The sequence below is a fragment of the Cuculus canorus genome, chromosome 19 (assembly GCF_017976375.1).
Source record: "Cuculus canorus isolate bCucCan1 chromosome 19, bCucCan1.pri, whole genome shotgun sequence".
In the NCBI taxonomy this organism is placed as follows: domain Eukaryota; kingdom Metazoa; phylum Chordata; class Aves; order Cuculiformes; family Cuculidae; genus Cuculus; species Cuculus canorus.
The window spans coordinates 1,561,060-1,583,738 of NC_071419.1; the positions used below are offsets into that span (position 1 = coordinate 1,561,060).

General features: G+C 41.2%; 1 protein-coding gene across 1 annotated transcript in view; it reads left to right on the forward strand.

Moving 5' to 3' along the window:
- DENND1A (DENN domain containing 1A) overlaps positions 1-22,679 on the forward strand; it is a 154,504-nt gene that overhangs the window by 96,796 nt on the left and 35,029 nt on the right. The window contains exons 11-13 of the mRNA XM_054083890.1: positions 5,493-5,538; positions 14,339-14,440; positions 21,431-21,556. Of these exons, the coding sequence (XP_053939865.1) occupies positions 5,493-5,538; positions 14,339-14,440; positions 21,431-21,556 (274 nt within the window). The remainder of the gene's footprint in view (positions 1-5,492; positions 5,539-14,338; positions 14,441-21,430; positions 21,557-22,679) is intronic.

Genomic DNA, 22,679 nt, shown 5'->3' on the forward strand with positions numbered 1-22,679 from the left:
ACACACAGGTATTTAAATTTGTCCAGATCTTGTCCATCTATTTTGTTGTTGGGAATTTAAACATTTCTGGATGTGAAGGAAAGAGTCTATTAATTTTCCTCACTACTACTTCCAGTTTGTTTTTCATGTGGCATAAAAACACTCCCACTGTGTCTGTTTTCTTTCCTTTTGCTCTCGGTGTCTGTGTTCAAAATTAGCCTGTAAGAAAAGCCTGTCTTTGACCTGGTAACACAGCTTCGTGTGTGCTCCAAGTCCCCAAGCATTGTCACCCGGGTCAGTCTGTGGGCTTTTAGCAGAAGCAACAGTATATTTTCCAGGGTGATTAAAACAGCCTTTTATAATAGATAGGCTGCTTAGCAGCCAGCATTAATATATTCGCAGAGCCACCTTCCCAGCGGCCCCTGGCACAGCTGCCGAGCAAACATTTCTATTGGTGCCATTTTCCCTTTCTCCAGGAGTTTTTTTTTAGCCCTTTTCTCCTGTTTTCTCAATCTGCATACAGTTCAAAATGCTCCGTTAAGTAGGTGGAGAGGGTAACTGGAGGGCGAGTACGCCTGCTGCTCGGCAAACAATGATTCCTTCGGCGTGAGCCTCTCGGTAGGCATTTCCATTCAGCCCAGTACATCTGTGTACTCACCAACAGCTCTCGGAGCTGCCCTTCTGTTTTCCTAGCTGGATGTTTTCTGCATCGTTCCAATTTATGCAGTCAAGTTTCTAATTTGCATCAGTTACCCCAATAAATTTCCGATTGAATTCTGTTGTGCTTCTGAGTAATCTGAGGAGAAATTGAGCGAGAGCACCTTAGAGTGGAGTAGCGCTGGTGTGAAGGAGCAGCACGTTAGCTTGGTATTTGTGTATCGAGACATCAGCTCAGTGAGTGTGATCTAATCCATTTCCCCGGAACAATGAAGCAAAATGGTGCAAATCCCTGTGTAGCTGTAAACTACGAACCGCTCTGAGATCCTTGGGCTTTACATTACTTCTTCTCGTGAGCTGCAGCATTTTTCAAGGGTGGGTTTTTTCACTTAAGAGGAAATGTCCCTCTAATTCACCTGCTTCTCTTCCAATTAGTAGCTGCCCACCTCTTGGGAGCATAATTAAGAGGTCTCTAGTTAGCCCAAGGAAACGAATTAAAGGAATAGTAAAAATGCAACTGTAATAAATGGGCAATATATAGCCATTAAGGCCACGATATCCATATTCATGCTATGCATTGCTACTTTAATCATTCGATATTTACCTATATAACTCATTTGATTATAAATAACGCTGATTGCATTGGGAAGCAGAGTAGCACAAGAGGAGTAATAACCTTTCTCTTTGTTCCAAAAAACTTAGGGCGGCATTTTGTGCAAGCAGTAAATATGTGTGGTAGGAATTGATAGCTCTGGATTTTTGCGCTTGGACGTAGGCTGCCCTCAAACTTTGAGTAATTAGCAGTCATGGTTGAAAGAAGCCCCAGGACTGATTAAATGTCAAGCAATAGGCAAAGGCTGGTGTGAAGGGCAGTCTTTAGTCTGCGCTGGGTCTCAGAAGGATTAAAGGTTGTGCGGAGTATTTCTCCTGTTTATACAAGCGCAGTGTCTTCCTGAAGTTCACTTGAAAGTCTTGGAAATGCACATCTAAGCTGATAAAATATTAACAACTGCTTGAGCGTTTCATGTCTCAGGAGCTGAGCAGCAGTTAGGAGGAACTGTTGCGGCACGCTCTGGATGGGGGAGCGGCGGCGCACAGCGCAGTGCTGGGCGGTAGCTGAGCATTTCAGTGATGGCATCTGACTAACGCACAGGAAGGAAGAATGGTAAAAGTCACTATGGAACCTGACATGAACCTTCACCATTTACTTTTGGGTATGTTTTCCTCTCAGTCAGATTGAGTGACAACAGCAGAATATATTTTCTCTGGTAGGCTTTATTGGAAATGTTTATGCTGTTTATCAGAATTATAGCTTATTGAGGTTGTTTATGATGTTTGCTTAGTTAAACTTTTGGGAGTATGAGCACCTATCATGGTGGATGATCCTTGAAATAGCTTTACTTTGCTGTTCAGGTATCATTGAATGATAACGTCAGTTCTGAAAAACAAAGTGAATTTTGATACAATAAGTATTCAGGTAATTTGATTTTTGTTATCTGTGGAGAATAAACTTTTAAGGTCCACATTTAGGTGATGAATGGCAATGGTTATTTTGAAGTGGTTTTGAATAAACAAATTTCACACATGCATTTTCAGAAGCAAGTGCTCCGTGAATGCATCTCAGTTCTGCATCCCAACGCCTGTCACCTTTCACACCAACTGAAACCTGCATTGTTTCCCTAACGTCTCCTCTGGGATATTTTTAGATGCTTCCGATTTGTCATTCCTCTTTGATGTCTTTCAGTCCTTACAAGCGACAGCTTCTGTGGATAAAACTCAGTTAATTTCTTTACATATATTCCCATAACTTGGGAAATTCTTTGTTGGTCTTCAGATCTAACCCAATTCTAAATGGATTGGTTTCCTTCTGCTTCGTGCCTGAAACGTGACCTTTCTTCATCTCTGTAGCCCCAAGCTCTGACTTCTGTAAGCCTAGTAATTGCTCATACACATTGAAAAAGTTCTTACAGGAATTATTTTTGTATGGTTTTGTTGACCTTCTTCATTTCCTCTCCACTTTCCCCACCTTCTCTTCTCCAGCCAACATGCTGTTCATCTTCCGGAGCCTTTCCCAGCTTGTACCTTGCCTGCCTGTCCTCCTGTGCCCCTGTCCATACCCCAGGGCCCCTGGATCCAATTCTGCACCCATCTGTTAGACATTTCTCAAAGAAATGCCCAGTGTTGTTGTTCGTGCTGCACCTCATCACCTCATTCCCTAGCAGAAATCCCTGCAACCAGCATTAAACTAACACAAACATTTGCAAAACTGGTGCATTAAACTTTAAAAAAAACTACTGCTTCAAAGTTTCCTTTTTCATATTGATCGGCAAACCCTGAGCTATTTTCCTCTCGGTGGGTATGCTGAACCACTCTGGCGTTCGCTAGTATCACACTGTTCCTCCTGCTTTCTCCGGTCTGTCCCAGTGGCTGCGTTGTACAGCCCCTTACACACCTGACGGGGCTCCTTTCATGGTCGGTAATAAAAGTTTAAACAAATAACAGCCTTCAAAGCACTGCTAAAGTCAGGTTGTTGTAGCCTTTATGCAATCCCTGTAATAGCTCAATTTGCTGTATTGCCTTTGCATGTACTGCCATTCACTGGAAAACTAAAAAGATGTTTCATTGCATCCAAAGCCAATCCATATATTTTAAGCCTTATCTTCCCTGAAATTCCTTAAATGTTTCTGGGGGTGCATGGTTTTAACGGTTTAGGCATTCTTATTGTTCTTCTGTTGATAAAGTGGAGGATTGAAAGATGGACTGGTACAGGTAATTAACTGTTACAGGTTCAGGTTTTCCTCTCTCTGGTGACAGGCTCTGCCTTTGGACACCTTAATAAACGGCTGGTTTTCTGGAATACGGCACTCTTCCTGCTTCCCTTCATTACATTAGCCAAGGTTCCACTAGATGAGACATTTGCAGTCTTAAGACTTCCTGCCGAGGTTCAGACTTTGTATTCTTGAGATTGAAGCTGTCGTGTACATGAAACTACTTAATTAGAAACACGTTCATTTTGGTGCGCGCTGGAAGAGTCTCGCGCAGCGTAGCCGGGCGCACGGGGAAGTTGAGCATTTGTGCAGCTGGCAGCTATACCAATGGCTTATACTTTGAATATAAAATTACTGGGTGTTTTCTTGCTCCTGGAATGTGGCCATTGGAAATGAAGAGATGTGGGTGAAAGAGAGCGTTTGTCACAAATAAAACATGCAAAACGACAAATAAAAATACTCCTCAGTTGAGCAGCGATCCATATGCAATAAATGTGTATCGTGATGTATGGTAAAAATTCTGTCCAAGAGCTTGGATGTATGTTCTGCTTCTCATCTGTGGAATTCCCAAGGAAGTAAAGCCTTCAGGATTTGGACCGAGTGAGTTTCAGATCTGACAGCCCCTCTGGGCTCTGCACTGGGTGGGGCTTGGGCAGCTCAGTGAGCTGTGATGTCATGGGAAACACGGCACTTCAGTGTTCCACAAATGAACTTGGGAGGTTTCTTTGAAGTTGTAGATGTTTAATGTTTTCAGAAAGAAAAGTGTTTTCATGTAGAATATCTAATACGGAGACTGTTTTCGTCTCTTGGTACAGAGTAGCAGTTTTAGGTGGTACATAAATAAATACGATAAATATTAATATGCATATCACTAAATGGTCTTCTTTTAAAAGGTATTGCTTGAAAATGAGGAGCAGAGTGATTTTTTGCTGGTCTGGTGTCTTGCAGCAGTTTTGTCAGCACTGTGCTTCTCTTACTGAGCAGTAGGCACCAGTCTATCAAAGCAATATGGAAGATATTTTAGTCCAAGGCAGTACAGTGACATTTCTCTGTTTTTTTTTTCTTCATCTGAAGTTGAAAATGAGTTCTTTGAGCTTCTCTATCCAAAATGAAGTGAGGCTCTATTTTAGAAGTTGTGTCTGCCTGCGTGCTTTCCGTTTCGCAGGCAGTATATGCCATATTTGCAATTAGCAGCTTTGGCACCCTCGTTGATGTGTTCTAATAAGCACTGCAAATATGAGCTTTCCTCGATCAGCTGAGTGGGAGTCCTCTAATAGGCTCAATATTAGCAATACTGTAGACACAGACAGGACTCCCATTCAGTATTCCTCTTGTGTTACAGTCGTGTTGGTGTTTGCTAACATCGTGGAGGAGAAGACAGAAAAGATCAATCTTTCTCTTGCTTGTTCGCATTCTGTTTGATAGCAGAACCATCCCACCTGTGTCTGCAAAGCGGCTGAGAGCCTCTCGGCGTGCCTGGTCGGTGTTCTGAAGTGCAGAATGGTAGCAGTGAATAGCCTAGTGACTCGGGAGTGAATCGGAGTCTTCAAAAGTCATTTTGATGTTTCCTTTTATAAATGTAAACATTTTGAGATTTATGCTTAAAAATAAATTATTTAAAATGTGTCTGGACCTGTATTGAAAGGATATAAAACTTGTAGTACGGGTGATAGGTATTCGTTACATTAACCTCTGAATGCTGCAACAGGGTCATTTTTTCTCTCGAATACGCTTAGAAAAATTCTGGGTATTTTTTTGAAAATTGTGATAACACATTGTTTTTTTTTCAAAAAAAGATCACAATATTATAGATATACTTAATACATGTCCTTATGTACCTGTCTTAACTTAGTCACTTAGAAATTCTGCTGTCAAGAAAAATTAAAGTCTTCCAGAGTTGACAGGATATTGCATAGTAAAACAAGTCTGTCAAATATGGAAAAAAAATTTGTTCACATGTGGCTTGTTATATATTTTAAGCAAAATCTAATCCCGTATCCTGGTATTTTCCTGTAGCTAATTTTATAAGTCATATGTGTTAATCCAGTGTTATGAGAATGTAAAGCTAGGTGTTTTTCCTCTTTGCAGTGCCCCAATGCCCTACCTCATTGGAATACATTTAAGTTTGATGGAGGTAAGTCTTTCTCACCATTTCTGAACCTATATATAGTTTTATGATTTAGAGCCAAATTCTGCAAGCAGTTATGCATTAATTCATATGCTTAAAAATGCAATAATCCTGTTAATTTGGGAGTGCCGATAGAACTGAAGTTAAGCATACATGATAATGGTAAATCTTACAGGGTCTTATTTGCTCCCTTGTGCTCTGGGTGTGCTTTCTGTGCAGTTCGGGCTCCATCCTGTTGCTTCATCTCGTCAGTTCACCGCCTGCCTTTGACTCTGTATTCGCAAAGGCAGAGGAGATATTAAACCGCGATGTTGGCAGTTACAGTTCTCTTTTAGGCTTGTGCAGACAGATTGTAATTTTTTTAATGTTCAAAAGATCTGAAAAGGAGGAACTTGCTGTTAATGTTAACACAAAGCTGGCAGGAAACCAGCCCTCGCAGAAAGCTGCACACAGAAACAATTCAGAGCAACTCGTGACTTTTTAAAAGCTCTAAGAGTGGAAACGGCACATTTGCTTCTGCTGGAGAGGCAGCTGATGGCTCTGGTCAGAAGTGTCTGGAGGACAGCGTGAGCTATTAATTTAGATCCCTGTGGATGTTGCCCTCCTTATTAATTGTGCCTCTTCCCACAGGAAGCCTGAGCGACGTAGCGATGCTCTGTGGGAAGGGGTGTTCCCACCCAAAAAGCGTCGCCTCTTTGTAGGCTCTGAAATCAGTGGCCATGTCAAACTGGGAGGAGTTGCAAATGCTCTTGGAGGTGGATCGACTTGTGTCCCCAGTTAAGATACTGGTGTTTGGGAATGTGGGCATAGTGCTCAGGATACGTAACAGTTCACAAAGCTGAGTTTTACATCACATGGTCATGCGTGCTATTAGAATGTTTATTCTCATGTCGTCCATAAAAATATGTAACTTGTCTGGAAATATCGATCAGACATTCTTTCCCTGGGGCACGTGTGTAACAATGGTCCCCTGTGTCTCTCTGTTAAAGCTCAGACTGATCTGCTGTGTAACTTGCCCCTTTTCCAGCATTATTAATGGGGAGTAATTTTAGAAGTCTCTCTTTATGTGAGAAGAGTAATGAAATATGCAGGGCCTTTTTTTCCCTTTTTTTTCCTTTTTTGTTCCCCTTACCATCCTGGGTGCAGATGATTTTTATGCCCTTCCTATTGCCAAATAAAGTGCACAATTGCTGCACGATACGTTAGTGGATGAGCGATTATTGTAAAAGTGGACTTGTGTGTTTGTTCGCACAGTGTGCTTAACGTTACAGGGGTTTCTGATAATGATCCTTGAATACTTCATAGACAGGACAGAAGTAGTATTTGGGAAGAAATAGTCTAGCGTGTATTTTTCATATTGATGGAGGAATGTCCTGCCCCGTATCTGTGCCAGGTAATCGTTGGCACGCTTGTTATGATATCTTATCTGTCTGGAAAAGAAGGAGAGAGACATGGTAGATGATGGGATTATATCCCGATACAGATACTTGCCAGCTGTCCCGCATGGTTTTTCTCACGTGGCTGCGTGGTTAGCCTGGCAATGGGTCTAGCAAAAAATTAACGATTACACCTTGGAGCTGCTTTTGCTTTTGCGTGCTGCCTCGCTCCGCAGTCGCCTTACCTCTCCCTTTGTCTCCGCGGTGCAGCTTGCCTGGCTCTGCGGGCCTTCCAAACTCCATCTGTAACAAATCACAAAAAAGGAGTTGTTCTGGGAGAAGCCAATTTTCATCCATTTTAGTAACTTGTGAAGAAATCTGTTTAGTACTAAATCCAGTACGGCTTTTGAATAGCCAGAGATTCTGGAACACAGACGCTTTGGCAAAGTACGGTTATTCAAATGCCTTATGAAATAAATGAAATAAATAAACCAAACTGTCTTCTCTCCTTCGGCTGCTCTGAAGGATAAATCGAATGCTTCCAGCTAGAAATGTGTCTTCCAGCTAACTGTGCTTTCTCCATGGAAAAATAAAGTAAGACCACGCAGTGGACTATTTTATCTGTGCGTTGGCAAGCATTGCAGAATTTGTCTGTGCCTTGGGCCAAGGAAAGGTGATATTTGTCAAATAAGCTAGACAGTCACGAGTTTATCTCTTTGCCTGCTTCTGATGCTGGAAGCTTACTCTTTGTCCTTTGCTTCATGTGTAGGAATAAAATTGTGTGTTCTATTCATTAAAATAACTTGGTAGCAGCAGTATTTTTTCTCATGATCTAGCAGTTGTGTATCTTTAAAAATAGAATGTGTTCATTTTTCCATATCAGAATAATTTTATAAACTACAACTAAAAACTACTGTCTTTATCCAGTATTCATTTTCCCTTAAAGGCTGAAATTTCAGTAAATAGATCTTTAAAAGTGGTTTGTTAATCCATGTGTTTCAGGATAAGGGATTAGTTGCCCAGTCTTGTATCCAAGTTGAGGCAGGTGACTCTCTATCTACCACTGAGCCCCTCGGGAGTCGTTGCAGTTCCACACAGCCTCGTGGTTCTTCTCCAGCAGCTCCGGTCGCAGGATTTGTCATTGTTGGTAAAAGTTAGTGGAAGCCCGAACTTGCACAGAGAAAGCAGCGAGGCAAAGGGAGAGCGAGTCTGGGATGCAAGGAAACAAGCCATTTTCTACCTTCAGTGTTGTTTCTGTGGGTTTTTGGTCTCCCTCTCTTGGAAAGGGTCCTGTGGAAGAAACATAACAGAAATGTTAATGATTTTAAACAAAACACACCGTCTCTTATCTCAAAAGATTTTTATCAAACCACTGTGTATCCTAAAGTTAGTTTGCAGTTTCCCGTGCCAGGCGGGGGCTCTGTGGAAGGAGCGGTTACTTTAATGGGAAATGACAAATTTTCCTTATGATTAAAATATCAAGCCTATCCATTGACTGTTAAATCTAATTTGCTGTGACTGAAATGTTCTCCAGTGAGATAAGATAATCTCCTGTTATAGGTCAGAGGGCTCCAACTGATTTATGAGGGAAAATCTTGGTAGAAAATACAGAGCTGTGGTTTGTGCTCTTATTTTTCAGCTTTTCTATCATCACCTAGTTAGTCATTCTTTATAAGATTTCCATTTAGCAATCCATAAAGTGACTTCAAAGGAGGCTAAAAGTTTATAAGCTGTTGGATAGGCAGGGCTGGATCTATCACATGAATAATGGAACATGCTTACGGAACTAATTGAATTCGTATTAGATGAAGATAAGTACTTAGTGCTGATAAACAATGAGACAGGGAAATGAAACTATCAAATGAACACATCCCTTTCATAATCTTGTTTTATTTTCTACCTGTGTGCTGTATGCTGTTTTAGTGTTCAAATTATATGAAGTTGACCTCTGTGTTCTGAGCGGTGTCAGACTTAGCTGGCAGCCTTTTACGTTTTGTCATAGTGAAGGATTGTTTCAGCAACTGGTTCTGCAGCAAAGGTTGAGTGCGAGGGCGCTGATGGAAGAGGAGTGCCCTTGACCTAGCAGGCTGCCTGCTGGAATTCCGGCACATGTGGTTTCCATGAGCCTGGGGGGGTGGTTCTGCTGGGCTGTCCCATCCTGAGCTGCTGGCGTGGTCCTGTGCCGCGCGGTCAGTCGTTCAGGTAACAACACCCCCCCCGTACCGTGCTCTACTCAGGACACAGAGCCAACCTCTAGAGTTAATGATTAGAAAAGTATTTCTTACACTTTTTTTAATAATCCAGTCAGTCAAGAACTTTTTCTAGGACTTCAGAATTCTAGTTCTTGCAAGGTTATCCCAAAGGAGATTGTGTGTGGAACTACACTGCATTTCTTAGGATGATTTTCTAATGCTCTCCTAAGCAGAAAGGACAGTTGTGGCTGTTGTAAAGCCTATTGTAAAACCTAAACGGCTTTTTGTTTTGTCTTAACCTGGTATGAACCTGGTAAATATGTCCATGTTAGGGAAAGAAGGCTCACTAAAATTCACGCTGGCTTTAATATACTCAGACACACAGGTGACCTCACTTTGTGTCAAGAACCTCTTTCTCAGCCGGGCAGGTGACCGTGCAGCTGGGTGTGCAGCCACTGAACCCCACACGCAGTTTCTGGCAGCCCTTTTTTGTGTATTTACCTGGTCCTTTCAGGTAGCCGTGAGGATACTGAGTCTGTGATCCCGCGTGACACTGTGCCCGTTAGCGTGCACGGAGCCTGAGCTAATGAACTCAGAGAAACGAGTCAGCTCGAGCTCAGCCACGGCGGTGCCATGGGGCTGCCCCTTGCCGCAGCCAACGCCCTGAGAAGCCGTTGACCACCGGCATCTTCCAGGGGCAGTGTTAATTGTTAATCATAGCTTTTGGTTGGAGTGAGGAGTAGTGTTTAGCTTTTTCCATCCATTTATATTTAGCAAATCACTGACTTTTCTAGCTATAACTGAGAAGTGTAGCATTTTTACAGGGTGTAAATGAAGGGGTTATGTATATACTTAAATCCAGGTCTTAAACTAAATGTAATTTAGTCACTCACAAATATTATAAATAGGACTCCACATGGTTTCAGGGGTGTTGATAAAAATGCATTTAAAAATATGACAAATTACTTACGGAATTGTCTTTTATCCAGTTACTGGAAAAATGAAAATAACAACTGTGTTTTCATAAGAGATTCTGTGTGAGGGGTGTGTTTTAAGGAAGGACAAATCCTGCAGTACCGAGCAGACTCCCCAGTAAGTGCGAGAGGGTTTTGTTCTGTTGTACAAGAGCGCCAAGCCAGCGCCACTGAAGTTTGTCACTCAGTGGGCAGCAGCTGCTTGTGATAAGGATCTCGGAATCACCTGTACAGGATCAGGGCGCTGCACATCAAGGGTGGGAGCTGGCGGAAGAGCGGGAGATGCGCGGGAGGGGAGCAGCCCACCTGCTGGGCCCGGATCAAAGGGCTGGGGGGTCAGGGGGCACATCCCGCTTAACCAGATTTGTCTGCTGAATAGCTATTTCAGATTGTAAATCTAAGGGTGATTTCATTAAGTCCTTCTGGCTGCTGTTGGGGCATGAAATAATAAAATTTTATATCCGTTGCCTTTCCTGCTTCTGGCAGCCAGATTGACACATTGTTGTCTGCAGTGCGGTGGTGCTTTTCTTAAGAAAATTAATGGAAACTATTAACAAAGTAGAGACAAATCATTAAGCAAAGGGATGTTGGGCTTCTTGTGAATCATACTTTCATAATGATATCAGATATAATTCACAAACTAGCTCCTAGCCATGTTAGTTTACGTTTATAGAGTTTTTACTTTTGCAAAAGAATTAGTAGAAGGTATGTTTTCTTTTTTCTGTTACAACATTTTTTAATGTGTTGATCACCTTTGTATCTGGCTCTGAAACCTCATGGTCACTTTAGTTTATGTCTTGGCGCCAATTTAGCCGTAAGTTACACAAACGCAGTTTTTGGGGGCAGGGTGGTACAAGGTAGTGGTTGGATTTGTTTTTTCGCTTTTTAAATGAACTGTTCAATGAGATTGTTCATCTGAAGGAAGTTTAACTTGAGATTTGTTAATGGTAGGTAATGCAAAGACTGCCAACTGTGGATAGTGATGGTAAAACAACATTTAGTATGAACTGGTACCACTGATCACTGTTGCTTCTGGCATGTGATGCGAGTGAGACAGCGGAGCGCTCTGATGCTCGTGTTACAGTATAGTTTGTCAATGTTTTTGCAAACATTCACATAACACATTGAAATGACTTCAAGTGTTTGGCTGCTCGTGGGCAGGACCACGCTCTGACTGTGCGTATTTACTGACCTGGTGTTTAAGGCCCCCTGGAGTTTGTTTGAAAAGTTAAGAGATTTTCACAGTAAAGGTGCCATTTCTGAAATTTAAAGTGCTCTTTTCACCAGGAGATAAGTTCTCTCTGATTAAGTCAGTAATTCTTACTAAGCCATGTTTATAGAGGCCATAAACAATGGGTTCAGTGCGCTTGTTAAAGCAGCTTTCCATACCTCTCCACTCTTTTAAAAAGAGACATTTAAAATAAAAGGCAGGTGTAGATGTTAGTGCGATTTGATGGTTTTTAGATGATTAATTATGGCTACAAGTAATTCCATGAGGATAGCTGAGAAGGGTTTTCAGTACGGATATGCGATGCACATTTTCACTGAATCATCTTTTGACTCAGCAAATCCCTCGGCTTTAGTGAAATCAGATGAAGAAACTGATGTTTGTATTTCTTCTTGCTCTATGCTTCTCCACACTTTTTTTTTTCCAGCAAAATCTGAACATTCCACATGCAGTCCTTTCTGTCTGACGTATCGTTGCATTTGTAAAATACAAATTTAGATACTGAGGAAGTTGTGATATGGGGTGCAGTTCCATACAGCTTAGTGGCTGTCCCTTCATGTTCTGAGACAACTGCAGCACAGAAACCAGACCTGGGAAGATTGCATCACTGTATTAATATACAGTTGCGATCCGTGGAGTCCAGTGTGAGGAACGCAGCTGGATACCAGGGATTTTTACTAAAATTCCAACAATGGAGTACTTGCTTTTTTTTCTGGGTGAGTTGGGCTGATAGGTTCTACACTCAGCTAAAGAACCATTTGGTTGTTTGCCACAAGCCCTTATAAATATCTGATAATACCTTTATCAAAGAGTATAGCAAAAGATGATAAAATCAGGCAAGGATTGACCTGGACTGGTCGGTCTGTCTTTGTCTAGGATCAACCATAATTGGATCGGTGCTAAATTCCATTTTTTCGAATGCACTGCAGGGCAGTTGCTATAAGTCAAGTTGGTATCGAGTGGGTTTTTCTAAATATGAGAGATTGTCTCCAGGGAAATCTATTGTCTTAAAACAAGCGGTGAGAAGTTTTAAAGTCAGGTTGTGCTCTTCACAGTGTAAAAGCGTACCACTGCAGAGGTAATATTCGCCTGCCTTTCGGATGCAATGGTTTCTGGGCTATGTATGGAGCTGGTTACACTGATAAGCGTTCGTAGGTTTTGAACCATCCCTTCCTACTGGGCCCCTTGCGGATCCCCCCTGACACAGGCCTGCTCTTTGCTAAGGAAAACACCAGTGTTTTGCGGCAGGAAGGTGCAGATTCATCACCAAAGTCACAAAACCACTGACAAGTTCAAGCACGTGTTTGTGGTGTCTTTGGCAAGAATCAGGAGAAGGTTTTAATTCCTTCTGTCTTGTCCTACTAGCACTCGATTTTGACAAGCTTCTGGCTTTGGTTAAGGACATTGCAAGACCTTTTTGTTGGAGCTTTTTAGACTCCTCTGAGTATAAGTGAGATTTTTAATTTTCTGAAACAGGCAGGAGCAAATCAGTTTGTCTGGTGCTTCCGGACTCCTAGGAGGAGCGAGACTCCTGGATTGCTTTAGAGTTTATCAGATACAGCCAGTAGAGTGACCTTTGGTTCCTGAAATGCAGAGGGAAGTACTTGGGTTGTCATGCCGTACTTGTGCTTTTTATATGGAAAGCATTAAACGTAATATTCTTCTATTTAAGTTAAAGAAATCTCTCATGGAAGAGCTACACTTAAATGTCTACAAAGTGTTTTTTATAGTTGTTGGCTTCCCCCCCCCCTCAGTACACAGCGGTTTGCTTTATAGACGGAGGACTGAGCCTTGAACACTGAAGGTAATTATTTAGATGCCTAAGGCTCAACTTTGCCATTGTTTTAGAGGTTCAGTTCCTTTCTTTTAAAGGAAACAATTCCCCCCGCCCCGCAAAACCTTAATTAAAGATGGAGTATGTTTTTGTTCCTTTCCCTCTTGGTAGCTTGCCTTTGGTTCTGTGGGTGGGTGTGTAGGTACCGAGAGGTTTGCTTACAGTGGCACGGGGACGTTTCCTTAATTACAGTATCCTATAGTTCCATCAGTTTCTGATTTTGAATTTTCAAAGCTGTATTTGAAGAGGGCTTAAATATGAATTATTAGTAAAAAAGAAGGATTTAATTCTCCTGTTAGTGGAAAAAATGTTAAAATAAATATTTAAATGCTGCTCTGTTTCGTGTCAGTGATTCATTAGCTGCTGTTTAAGCAGGGCAATAAAGTCTGACAATGTTTTAAATTTGCTTCGATCACCAATACCTTTAGACACTTAAAGTCAAAGGTACTAATGATCATTCTCTTGAGAAAGAGGCTATGCTTTTCTTTTGTCTGTCCTCATACCGTTACAGATGGTGTAAACGCTCGATCTGGATTAGAGGCATTTTTTTATCTCAGTTCACGGGAACAGGATAAAAGGTTTAGCCTCACTGAACATTAAGAGACCAGGATATGGTGGAGTTATTTTTCTCTTGCCTTTTTTAATTATTTATTTGCTACCCTCTGGTAGTGTCCATTCTATAGCCGAATTTACACCTGTAGTTTTTGGAGTTGCAAAATTCAACGTGGAATTTGAAAACCAGTTCCCTCCCCTGACTTGCTGCAACTCTTAACTCCTAGAAAAGCCACTGTTTATTTTGATTTCAATGACTTTCTAAATGTAAAAAGATACATTTGAAATCTTGACTCAGCCGGCAACTGCTGAGTGTGCAAACGGGGATACCAGAATTAAGACAAGCATTAGTGGAGGTGCTTGCAATAAACCTGCACTTGAATAATTTCAACCAATAACTCTTGTTTCAAAATGTCACTCTGCACAATGTTAAGAACTTGCCTTTGCAAACTGAGGTTAGTTTTTCTACATTGTAAAATATGAATAAATAAAACAAATTATGACAAAGACAGGAATGCTGTTAGTTTTTAAAATGCTTTAAGGTTTTTAATGCCATGATGTTACGCCATCACTTGTGTCCTTTGTGTATAAGATTTAACTCTTCTTACTTATATTTTCCTTTCCCTTTTTTTGAATTTGCTCATATTTAGAAAGTAAGAAACATGGCCCTGGAAGATGTTGTGATTCTTAATGTAGACACCAACACACTGGAAACCCCTTTTGATGACCTTCAGAGCCTTCCTAATGATGTGGTATGTATGAAAGGATTTACTCAGCTATTCCATCACTTAAAAGCGTAAATTCTTTTGCTCTGTTTGGTTTTAACTGAGCTGTCTCATTGTGTTCCTCTTTTTATTAGAACAAGTAAAATGCTTTACCTCCATTCTTTCCTGTTTCGAAGTGTTAAGTAATGTTTATTCGAACACTTGCAGACATATGTTTAAGCCTCCTAATGAAAATCATCTAATTCTCACGTAAGCTAGAAACGCTGCACGACCCGGTTTCAGTTTTGGAATGGCACACTCGAGTTTCAGGTCATCTACAGAGTTAGTCTTCAGTGGGTGTAAAGGCAAAGAAATACACACATGTTGTGGTAGAGCTGAACAATAGACAGAAACTTAAACTACTTTCTTCGTGGTGTGAAAAAGTGCTGCTACTTGATACCGTCCTTATCCTTTCCATTAGGGAAAAACCCAGCATTTTTAGATAACTTGGATCTCGAAATTAAGTCTTGTGGGTGTTTTCCTGTGACTTCTTCCAGGTGAGCTTTAATGAACTTTGTGCATTTTCTGTCCTGAGTTGGGCTATTAAATGGACTGCTTCACGTTCCCCTCTAGCGCTGCTCAGTGTGTGTTTAGCTAAGAAGGACTTTATTTTCTTTTTCATTGAAATTTATATTGATAATTTATTTTCAATAACTTGATAGAAATGTTGTATGAATACTTGATATTTCCTTTTAATGGGACAAAAATGCATCCAGGCTGCTACTTGCTGCTGTAATCATCTTTGCTAAAGAAGCTGAGAGGAAGGAGCAGTGAAGTAAGAAGCTATTTTTAAGTCCAAGGGTGACTCTTTAGGAAAAAACAGCAAGGGAAAATCTGGATTTCTTTTATTAGTTCAAAATCTTGCTCTGACAGTTACAGATCTGTACCTTTTTATGCGTAGCTGAGAAATAAAATGGATATGCAGGGAGTTCGATATAAGCTGGTCTGTTTAAGGAGAAACTCGAGTAATGGTGAATACCCAGTGCCTCCTGCTGTGACATCCCATCATTTCTCTGTGATCTGCAGTGTGATCCCTTCTTCGAAAACAGTGAGCTCTGGATGAAAGGTCCATCTTTATTGGGAACATTTTGGCTTTAGTCGAGCATTTATTCTATAAAAGTTACTTCCTTGAATTTTTTTCTGGCTTTATGTGTTTTTTTGTTTTGATTTCACTCCCGACATCCAACTCTGCCAGCTGGTCGCCGCTCCTGCCGTTATCCACAGCCCAGGAAGGACAGAGTTGTAAAGTTCATGGAATTATGTAAGAAATGGCTGGATACAGCAAGCGCGGGGCCTCAAACATGTATATGATTTGTCAACAATCAAGTATTATATTAGATTTTATGAGACTTCATTAAAGGAGCTGTTGTAGGCACACTGTAGGACATCAGAAGAGACTTCACCAATAAACACAGAACTTCAAGCTTTGGAATGTAATAAATTTTAAGAGACTTCCTTCCTTTCATTATTTACTTTTACTTCACTTTTATAACAGTAAAGAGTTGTGTTTTATTAGTTCAGATTTCTTGATTCGGTATTCCACAGGTCTATTTAAAAGCTGCATGTTGTCTTGGAGGATGTTGGGAGCATAGCGGAGGAAGTGCTGCCAGCAAATTCAATTAACTGGCATGGCTCACAAATAGCGTACATGCTGTATTTTTTTTTCACAATTGCTATATAAATACAGCTGGGATTAATATTTGTCGCAACAAAGTCCTAACTTGAATCATGTTGCGTGATGTAATTAAAGTTTGGGATCAGTGTTTATGTCTTCTTTAGCTTTGTTTCATTATTGAAGTTACCTAGATAATGAAGTATTCTCCTCTAGGTCTTTTCCTTTCCTTCCGACTGCTTAATATTTGGCTTTGACCGCTAGAGAGCAGCTGCTCTTCTTTGCGAGAATTGAATTTCTGTCAGTTCTTTCATGCATCATGTGTTTGGAACTGTAAGTGGATCAAGTTGTTCATCTCAGCAGGGAGACTCTAAAGCCAATCTATTATACTTTTTTTCCTTTCTCTTTTTTTTTTTTTCCCCTGTTTGCTTCCCTGGGAAGATGGGAGACTCCGGGAGGGTGTCTCCCCACTGGTCTCGGCCTAAATAGATGCATTTAGGGCCTGGGAAACTGAAAATGGTGTCTGCAGTTTCATGATCATAAATGATTGTTATGTCAAACTATTCTGCTGGTTTTGCTACTTAACGTGAACAGTGAGCAAATCACGCACTGCTGAAGAGACACAAAATTTACTTTGCTAAATTAAACCTATCTATTTTGAACAGTGAGTAAAACCATCTTCTGAGTGGTAAATTTGCCATCAGGTAATTAATCCAGTGGAAAATGTTTAAAGCTGGTTTTCCCCTCTCCTTGAACAACTTTTTAAATCGAGTTAAACAATGCCATGAAGCCCTGTGATTATTTTAGACCTTTAAGTAGTGAGTTGTGCTTGTTTCATGATGGTGATGTTGCTGCCTAAACTGTTGATTCTCAGGAGTCTGGAATGAACCACTCATTAATTTTTTACTCCTCGGATCCAGACCCATGGGGGCTGTAGTGAAATGCTGTTCCAGTTAACGTTGTGGCGCGGGAGCTGGGGGGCACGGAGGCGGTCCCGGCAGAATCAGATGAAGGCATTTGTTTGGCCCGGGTTCCCGCAGCAGTGCCTGCTGGCGCTCAGCCGTTCAGGTCAGGTCCCTGAAAACCAAGGTGTGTACGACTGCCTTCTGATTAACTATTGGAGATGTCCTTCACCTTCTGTTTCTGATGTGTTGCTGAAAATCTGGCAGCATGAGAACACCCCGGGAAGTAACTTTCCTTTTAAAATAGTCAATATTAAAAAAAAAAAAAGAGATTTATTAAGGACTGTGATTACAATAAGTGCATCTGCTGCTGACAAGTCTCCTACACCACCGTCTGTGTTGCAAGGAATAGCAAAGAGGGGGTAGGAATTCTTTTTTCATGCAACCCTTATGGATTTTTCATGTATTTCCAAATAAGTGTCATCTTCTAGTCTTAGTTGTAGTCAGAGCTTCATATTACAAGGAATAAAGCATAAGCTCACTCTGTCAACTTGTAGTTTTTATTAAACGAAGCCCTGATGCAATGCAGTGTGCTGCGCCAAGGAGCTCTTGCATATCTGAGGGCTGGGAGAGAAGTGTACATTTGCACCAGCCTATGAATATCTCGGGCTGTCAGTAACCGAGTTGGGTGTGCTGCTGTTGTCCGTTCATTAACAAGTTACCACTAGTAGGAAGCCTGTGTTACTATTTTTCACTTATTGGGAAATTAACTGCTTTCAGGACAGCAAGAAGTACTAAACTACAACTCCGTAGCAGAACAGTTTCCTTGAAGGTGAATCCATTTTTATTTTTTACCCTGTGTTTGCAATAGAATGTTTCTTGCTTTATTCATGTTGACAACTGAAAAGCCTTGGACCTAATTAAAAGAATTTCCACTAGCACCTTTACTGAACCATTTCATTATGCTGCATTGCACAGATTGCATTTTGAAACATGGTGATAGTTTAAATCTGACCTTTAAACCTGAACTGCCAGAAGTATAAAAATCTTCTTTAAAAACACTCCCGGGGTAGACTGAGTGTATATGTGTCTGTTTGGTGAGAATAATCTTGATATTGAGTGGTCACAGTCTTCTATTTTTTTTTAAAGTATTACTGCCTCTTTAGGCAGGAAACGATCGTAATTCTGCTTGTGGAATCTACTTTGTCTTATGTACTAATTTATTCCAGAGTAAGCGTGATTTTTTTCTGACTTGTTAGTCTCTTTTAATATGGTGTTGCTAACATTTCCTTTTTTAAAAACTGACATGCCTATTGCAATAGTCCTGATTGAAGGAGTAAGTGTGCATACATAAAATAGACACCCTACAGAGTCTGATTTAGCCTTAGAAGAGAGAAAATGGTCTGAAAGGTTAAGAAATTAGCAAAATAGCTATCAATATTCTGCTCCAATACCAAATGGAGAAGGTGAAACACAGAGCAGCCTTCTGAACTTTGTTGTAAAATGAAACAAAGAGCCTTTTCCTTCTGTTTATCTTCACCTGAATGTTTAAAGAAAATCACTTATAAAATGTTTGAGATTGATTTGGACGTTACTCAGATCTATGGATAATTTATTGCTTTTTAAGAACTACCTTTAAATGGTTTACATAAGTTGATGTAGGGAATAAACACATCCCTCATCCCTACAACGTCAGACCCCTTCAGACAGGCAGAAGTGCTGTTTGTGTTTAAAAATCTGATAAACTTTTTTGCCTTTTGCAACTAACAGAGCTCCTTGAAAGACATTATCTCAGAGAATGGGAGTGAGCTATTTCTGTGGCCATGATAGACTAAATCTGTTATCATGCGTTATGTTAATATGTGCTTGTGGGCTCATTAATGCATGGATCGTTGGCATAAGCCACAGCATTCAGATTTATAAACAGTGCTAGATACACTCTTGCTTATTTCTGTTTACTAAATAACGGTAATGAAATTCCTTCTACAATGGAATCTGCAGAGAATTTAACAGGAAATATCTTTGCAACTCTTCTGGTAAACACAAGTGCAAATATAGCATCTAGTTTTCAGAGCAGAAGTAGTAGTGCCCAGCGTGGGTTGTATGTTTAACACCTATACAGCAAGACGAGGCGTCCCTTCCCTGCCCGCCCCACGTCTAAGGCTGGAAGAGGAGGTGAGGGATGTGCTTAGAGAAGGGGGTGGAACTGGAGCCCTCAATAAATCCACCTGCCGTTTCCCTTAAGGCAGGTAGAAACAGCTCCACTTATCTGGTTGGATTTGGGAGATATGGATGAGGTCAGAATAAGCTTTTCTTATGAGCTGGAGGATGAGAGCAAGGTCTTGAAAGTTAATTTGACCATTTGAACCATCACTTGTATTTTAAGAGGTATTATTCATACTCTGAGAAAAGTCAGTGGTGTTCACTGCAGCAGAAGCTTCTTACTTGCTAAATAATATTCCTACAACCTTTCTTGCATAATGTGAAGCGTAGAGAGCTTGCCCATCAGGGTGTTTTAGAATGGCATTGGAAGAGCTATGGATAGGATTATTTCTGTTGAATTCGTGATACGGATATTTATGGAGTCATTCATGTGCTTCTGTGAATCGAGACGAATAGGGATTTCCCAGCTTTCTGCTTTCTGTCTGAAATTGTGGCTCCTTCCTGTCTTCTGTGTAAGGTCCCACATCACACTGGGGTTCACACGTGACACGGCTGCATTCTCTAAAATTGAAGGAGTTGACTTTCTTTCAAGACCCAGTGCCCAGACTGCTGCTTTTCGATTGTGTGAGATCTGTCGGGGAAGCTCACCTTGCCCTGGTTCTGTCTGCAACACCAAAACATTGCGACCGACAAGACTGTTTGTTAATGATTTAGTGTAACCTATAACCATTGCACACTGGCACAGCAAGCTTGATGTTAATCTTCAAAAGGTTTATTTATTTCCTTTCTCAGCTTGTGTTTGGGAAAGCAAAACGCTGTCACTAACAATATAATATAGATACACAGCCTTAGTGCAGTAGTTACTGAGCTATAAGCACTAGAAAAGAGACATCAAACTAAGCCTCGGCCTTCCTGTGTGAGAGAGCAATTCCAAAGCAGAGAGAACAGGACTGGATAATCCTCCAAAGCTGTAGCCCTTGGTATACATGGAAAACAAAGAACATTCCGGTAGCCTGTATGACATGGTAGCTTTAGCTCTGCCTGCACAGAAATGTGTGGAGTTGTGATCGGTGTCTCCGTGTAAACAGTGATGAGACCGTTAGAGCTGTGTTCCCCTGAAATGCAGCTCTGTGAATCCCGAGGTAATTAAACACCTCTGCAGGGGAAGGGAGAGGGCAGCGAGTGTTAAGAGAAGAGCCGGCCCACGCACAGGTGGTTTGGATCTCCTGAGAGACGAGGAGAAAAACCTGCAGTGGGTACTGGCTGCTTGGAAGGCCCAGGTGGTGTTAATCTGGGGCTAAAACCCCTCAGGTCCTGGTGTCTGGGTTGCAGTGGGTGTGGAGGCTGGGGCAGGACACTGCCGGCTCTGCCACAGAGCCGCCGGCATCACCGAGCCCGTTGGCAAAGCTGGGGATGCCTGTGGGTGTGTGGAAGAGAGCACAAGGAGGAACGGTGGCCAACGCGCCATGACCACCATCGCCCTGCGAGGAGGAGGTAGGGGATCAGGAGCACAGGGCGAAACTGAGCCAGGGAGAAGGCAAAGGGGGAAGGAGTTTTACTTTCTGTCTTTGTTTCTCACCATCTTGCTTTATTTTAACTGGCAATACATTTACCTGATTTTCCCAAGTTATTGGTAGCTGATCTCCTGCCTGTATCTCAGCCCACGAGCTTTTCCTCTGTGTTTTCTCCCCACTCTTGCTGAGGAGGAGTGAGCGAGCAGCCAGGTGGGTGGCTGGGAGCCGGTCCAGGGGGCGCATCGTATGCATAAATAAAGCTGATTTTGTTATTTTCCATTAAGTCACTGAAATACAAGAAAATATAGCCTTAAAAGAAAAAAAAGCTTGTATTTGTGGCAAACAGATTTTTCAGGCCTACAAAATTTGTTCTTGGCCTTGGAGGTGGTGGATGGCCGGATTCTGAACAGTTTCTCTATTAGTCTGATGTTTGAATTAATTTAGCTGAACTTCTTTCGTGGATTCTCATGAAGAATGACCTAGAACCATACCTGTAAAAGAGTACTCAGCAGCATTTAACGGCAGAATTTAAGTAGGAGGAAAGGTTGAAATGAAGCTCTTACTTTACTATTGGTTTCTGAATACAGTCCAATCAGATCTTAGAGAAGCGAAACAGCCTGAAAAGCAGTGCTTTTAGAACTGAAAAATGCAACTCTGAATTCACAATGTAACTTTTTGTCATAACTGCTGCTGTGGTGGGAGTGTTTCCGATTTGGCTCGGTTTGCCTCACTGTGTTAAGCTTTGTTTGTAGTATGAGAATGATCCAGACCTGTTGTGTGATTTCAGGTTTCTACGCTGAAGAGCAGATTGAAGAAAGTCTCTACAACCACTGGAGATGGTGTTGCAAGAGCGTTTCTAAAAGCACAGGCATCTTTCTTTGGGAGCTACAGAAACGCCCTGAAAATTGAACCTGTAAGTAGGAAATTGGTAGGCATAAGATGTAAATCTGCAGCGGTGAGGGGGAAGAAAGCTAACGAGAACTCGAAGTGCAGTATAACCTGCTTTTACTAAGGTCAGCGTAGTGGTGCTTTGGCTGACTACTGAAAACCATCTTCCATCTCTTATAAAAGAGAGAGGCACAACAAGCATGATCAGTCACACAGAGAGAAAAGTTCTTATGGAAAGGTATGGGTGTTGCTTGGTTTCGAAGACAGTTAAGTTAGAGAGATGATAAAAATGTGTAAATTAATGATGATAGGAGGCTGGTGCAGAGCTGACTGTTTTCCACTCCTGTGAAACCTGGGAATTTATTGTGTTATTTATAAAAGCAATAGAAGATACACTTTTTACACAATATATGCCTAACTGTGAAACACGCAAATCTATGGAATCACAGAGTTTAAAAAAACAATTATTAAAAAAATTGTGCTTTTACAGAAATGTGAAGAATATCTGGAGTTGTAACTATTGACAATAAATGTTGTTAGGGAAATTCAATCTCTTGCTTCTGGTTCAGAGCTAAGCTCTCTTGAGCAATGATTAAGTGCCATCTGAGTGGGGGAATGATTTTTCTGTACTTGATCTTGGGTTTTATTGCTTCTAGTGAGGCATCTGTTCCCGGCTTACTGCAAGTATCTTCGTGGACTTCAATACAAATGAATCCAGCCAAATTAATGTATTTCCACATGTTTTGTGCCATAGTGATTTTGCTACCGTAGACTTAAAAGCATTTCTTTTAAAGTGTGTTCATTTAGCTGATAGGCAGTTAGACAGAAGGTAAGTAATGCGAGGAATATTCAGTTGTAATTCATGAGAGATGTCTTAGAATTAAAGAGAATTAAAAGTACTAAGTGCAGAGTGATACACGAAATATTCCCCTTTTCTGAAGTGATACAAATGAACACGTGCAAGTCCAACGCAGCGATAAGTGTCAGTGCCGTGGTCACAGGCTCACTGGAACTCCTTGTTGAAATGAGCCTGTGTTTAGACCCGTGGCTGCTTACCAAGATCATCTCTGTAGAGGACAAACCACTCTTTTTTGCTTTATACCTTCATCTCTGATCCAGCATTTGGAGGCAGAGCAGAAAATTGTTGG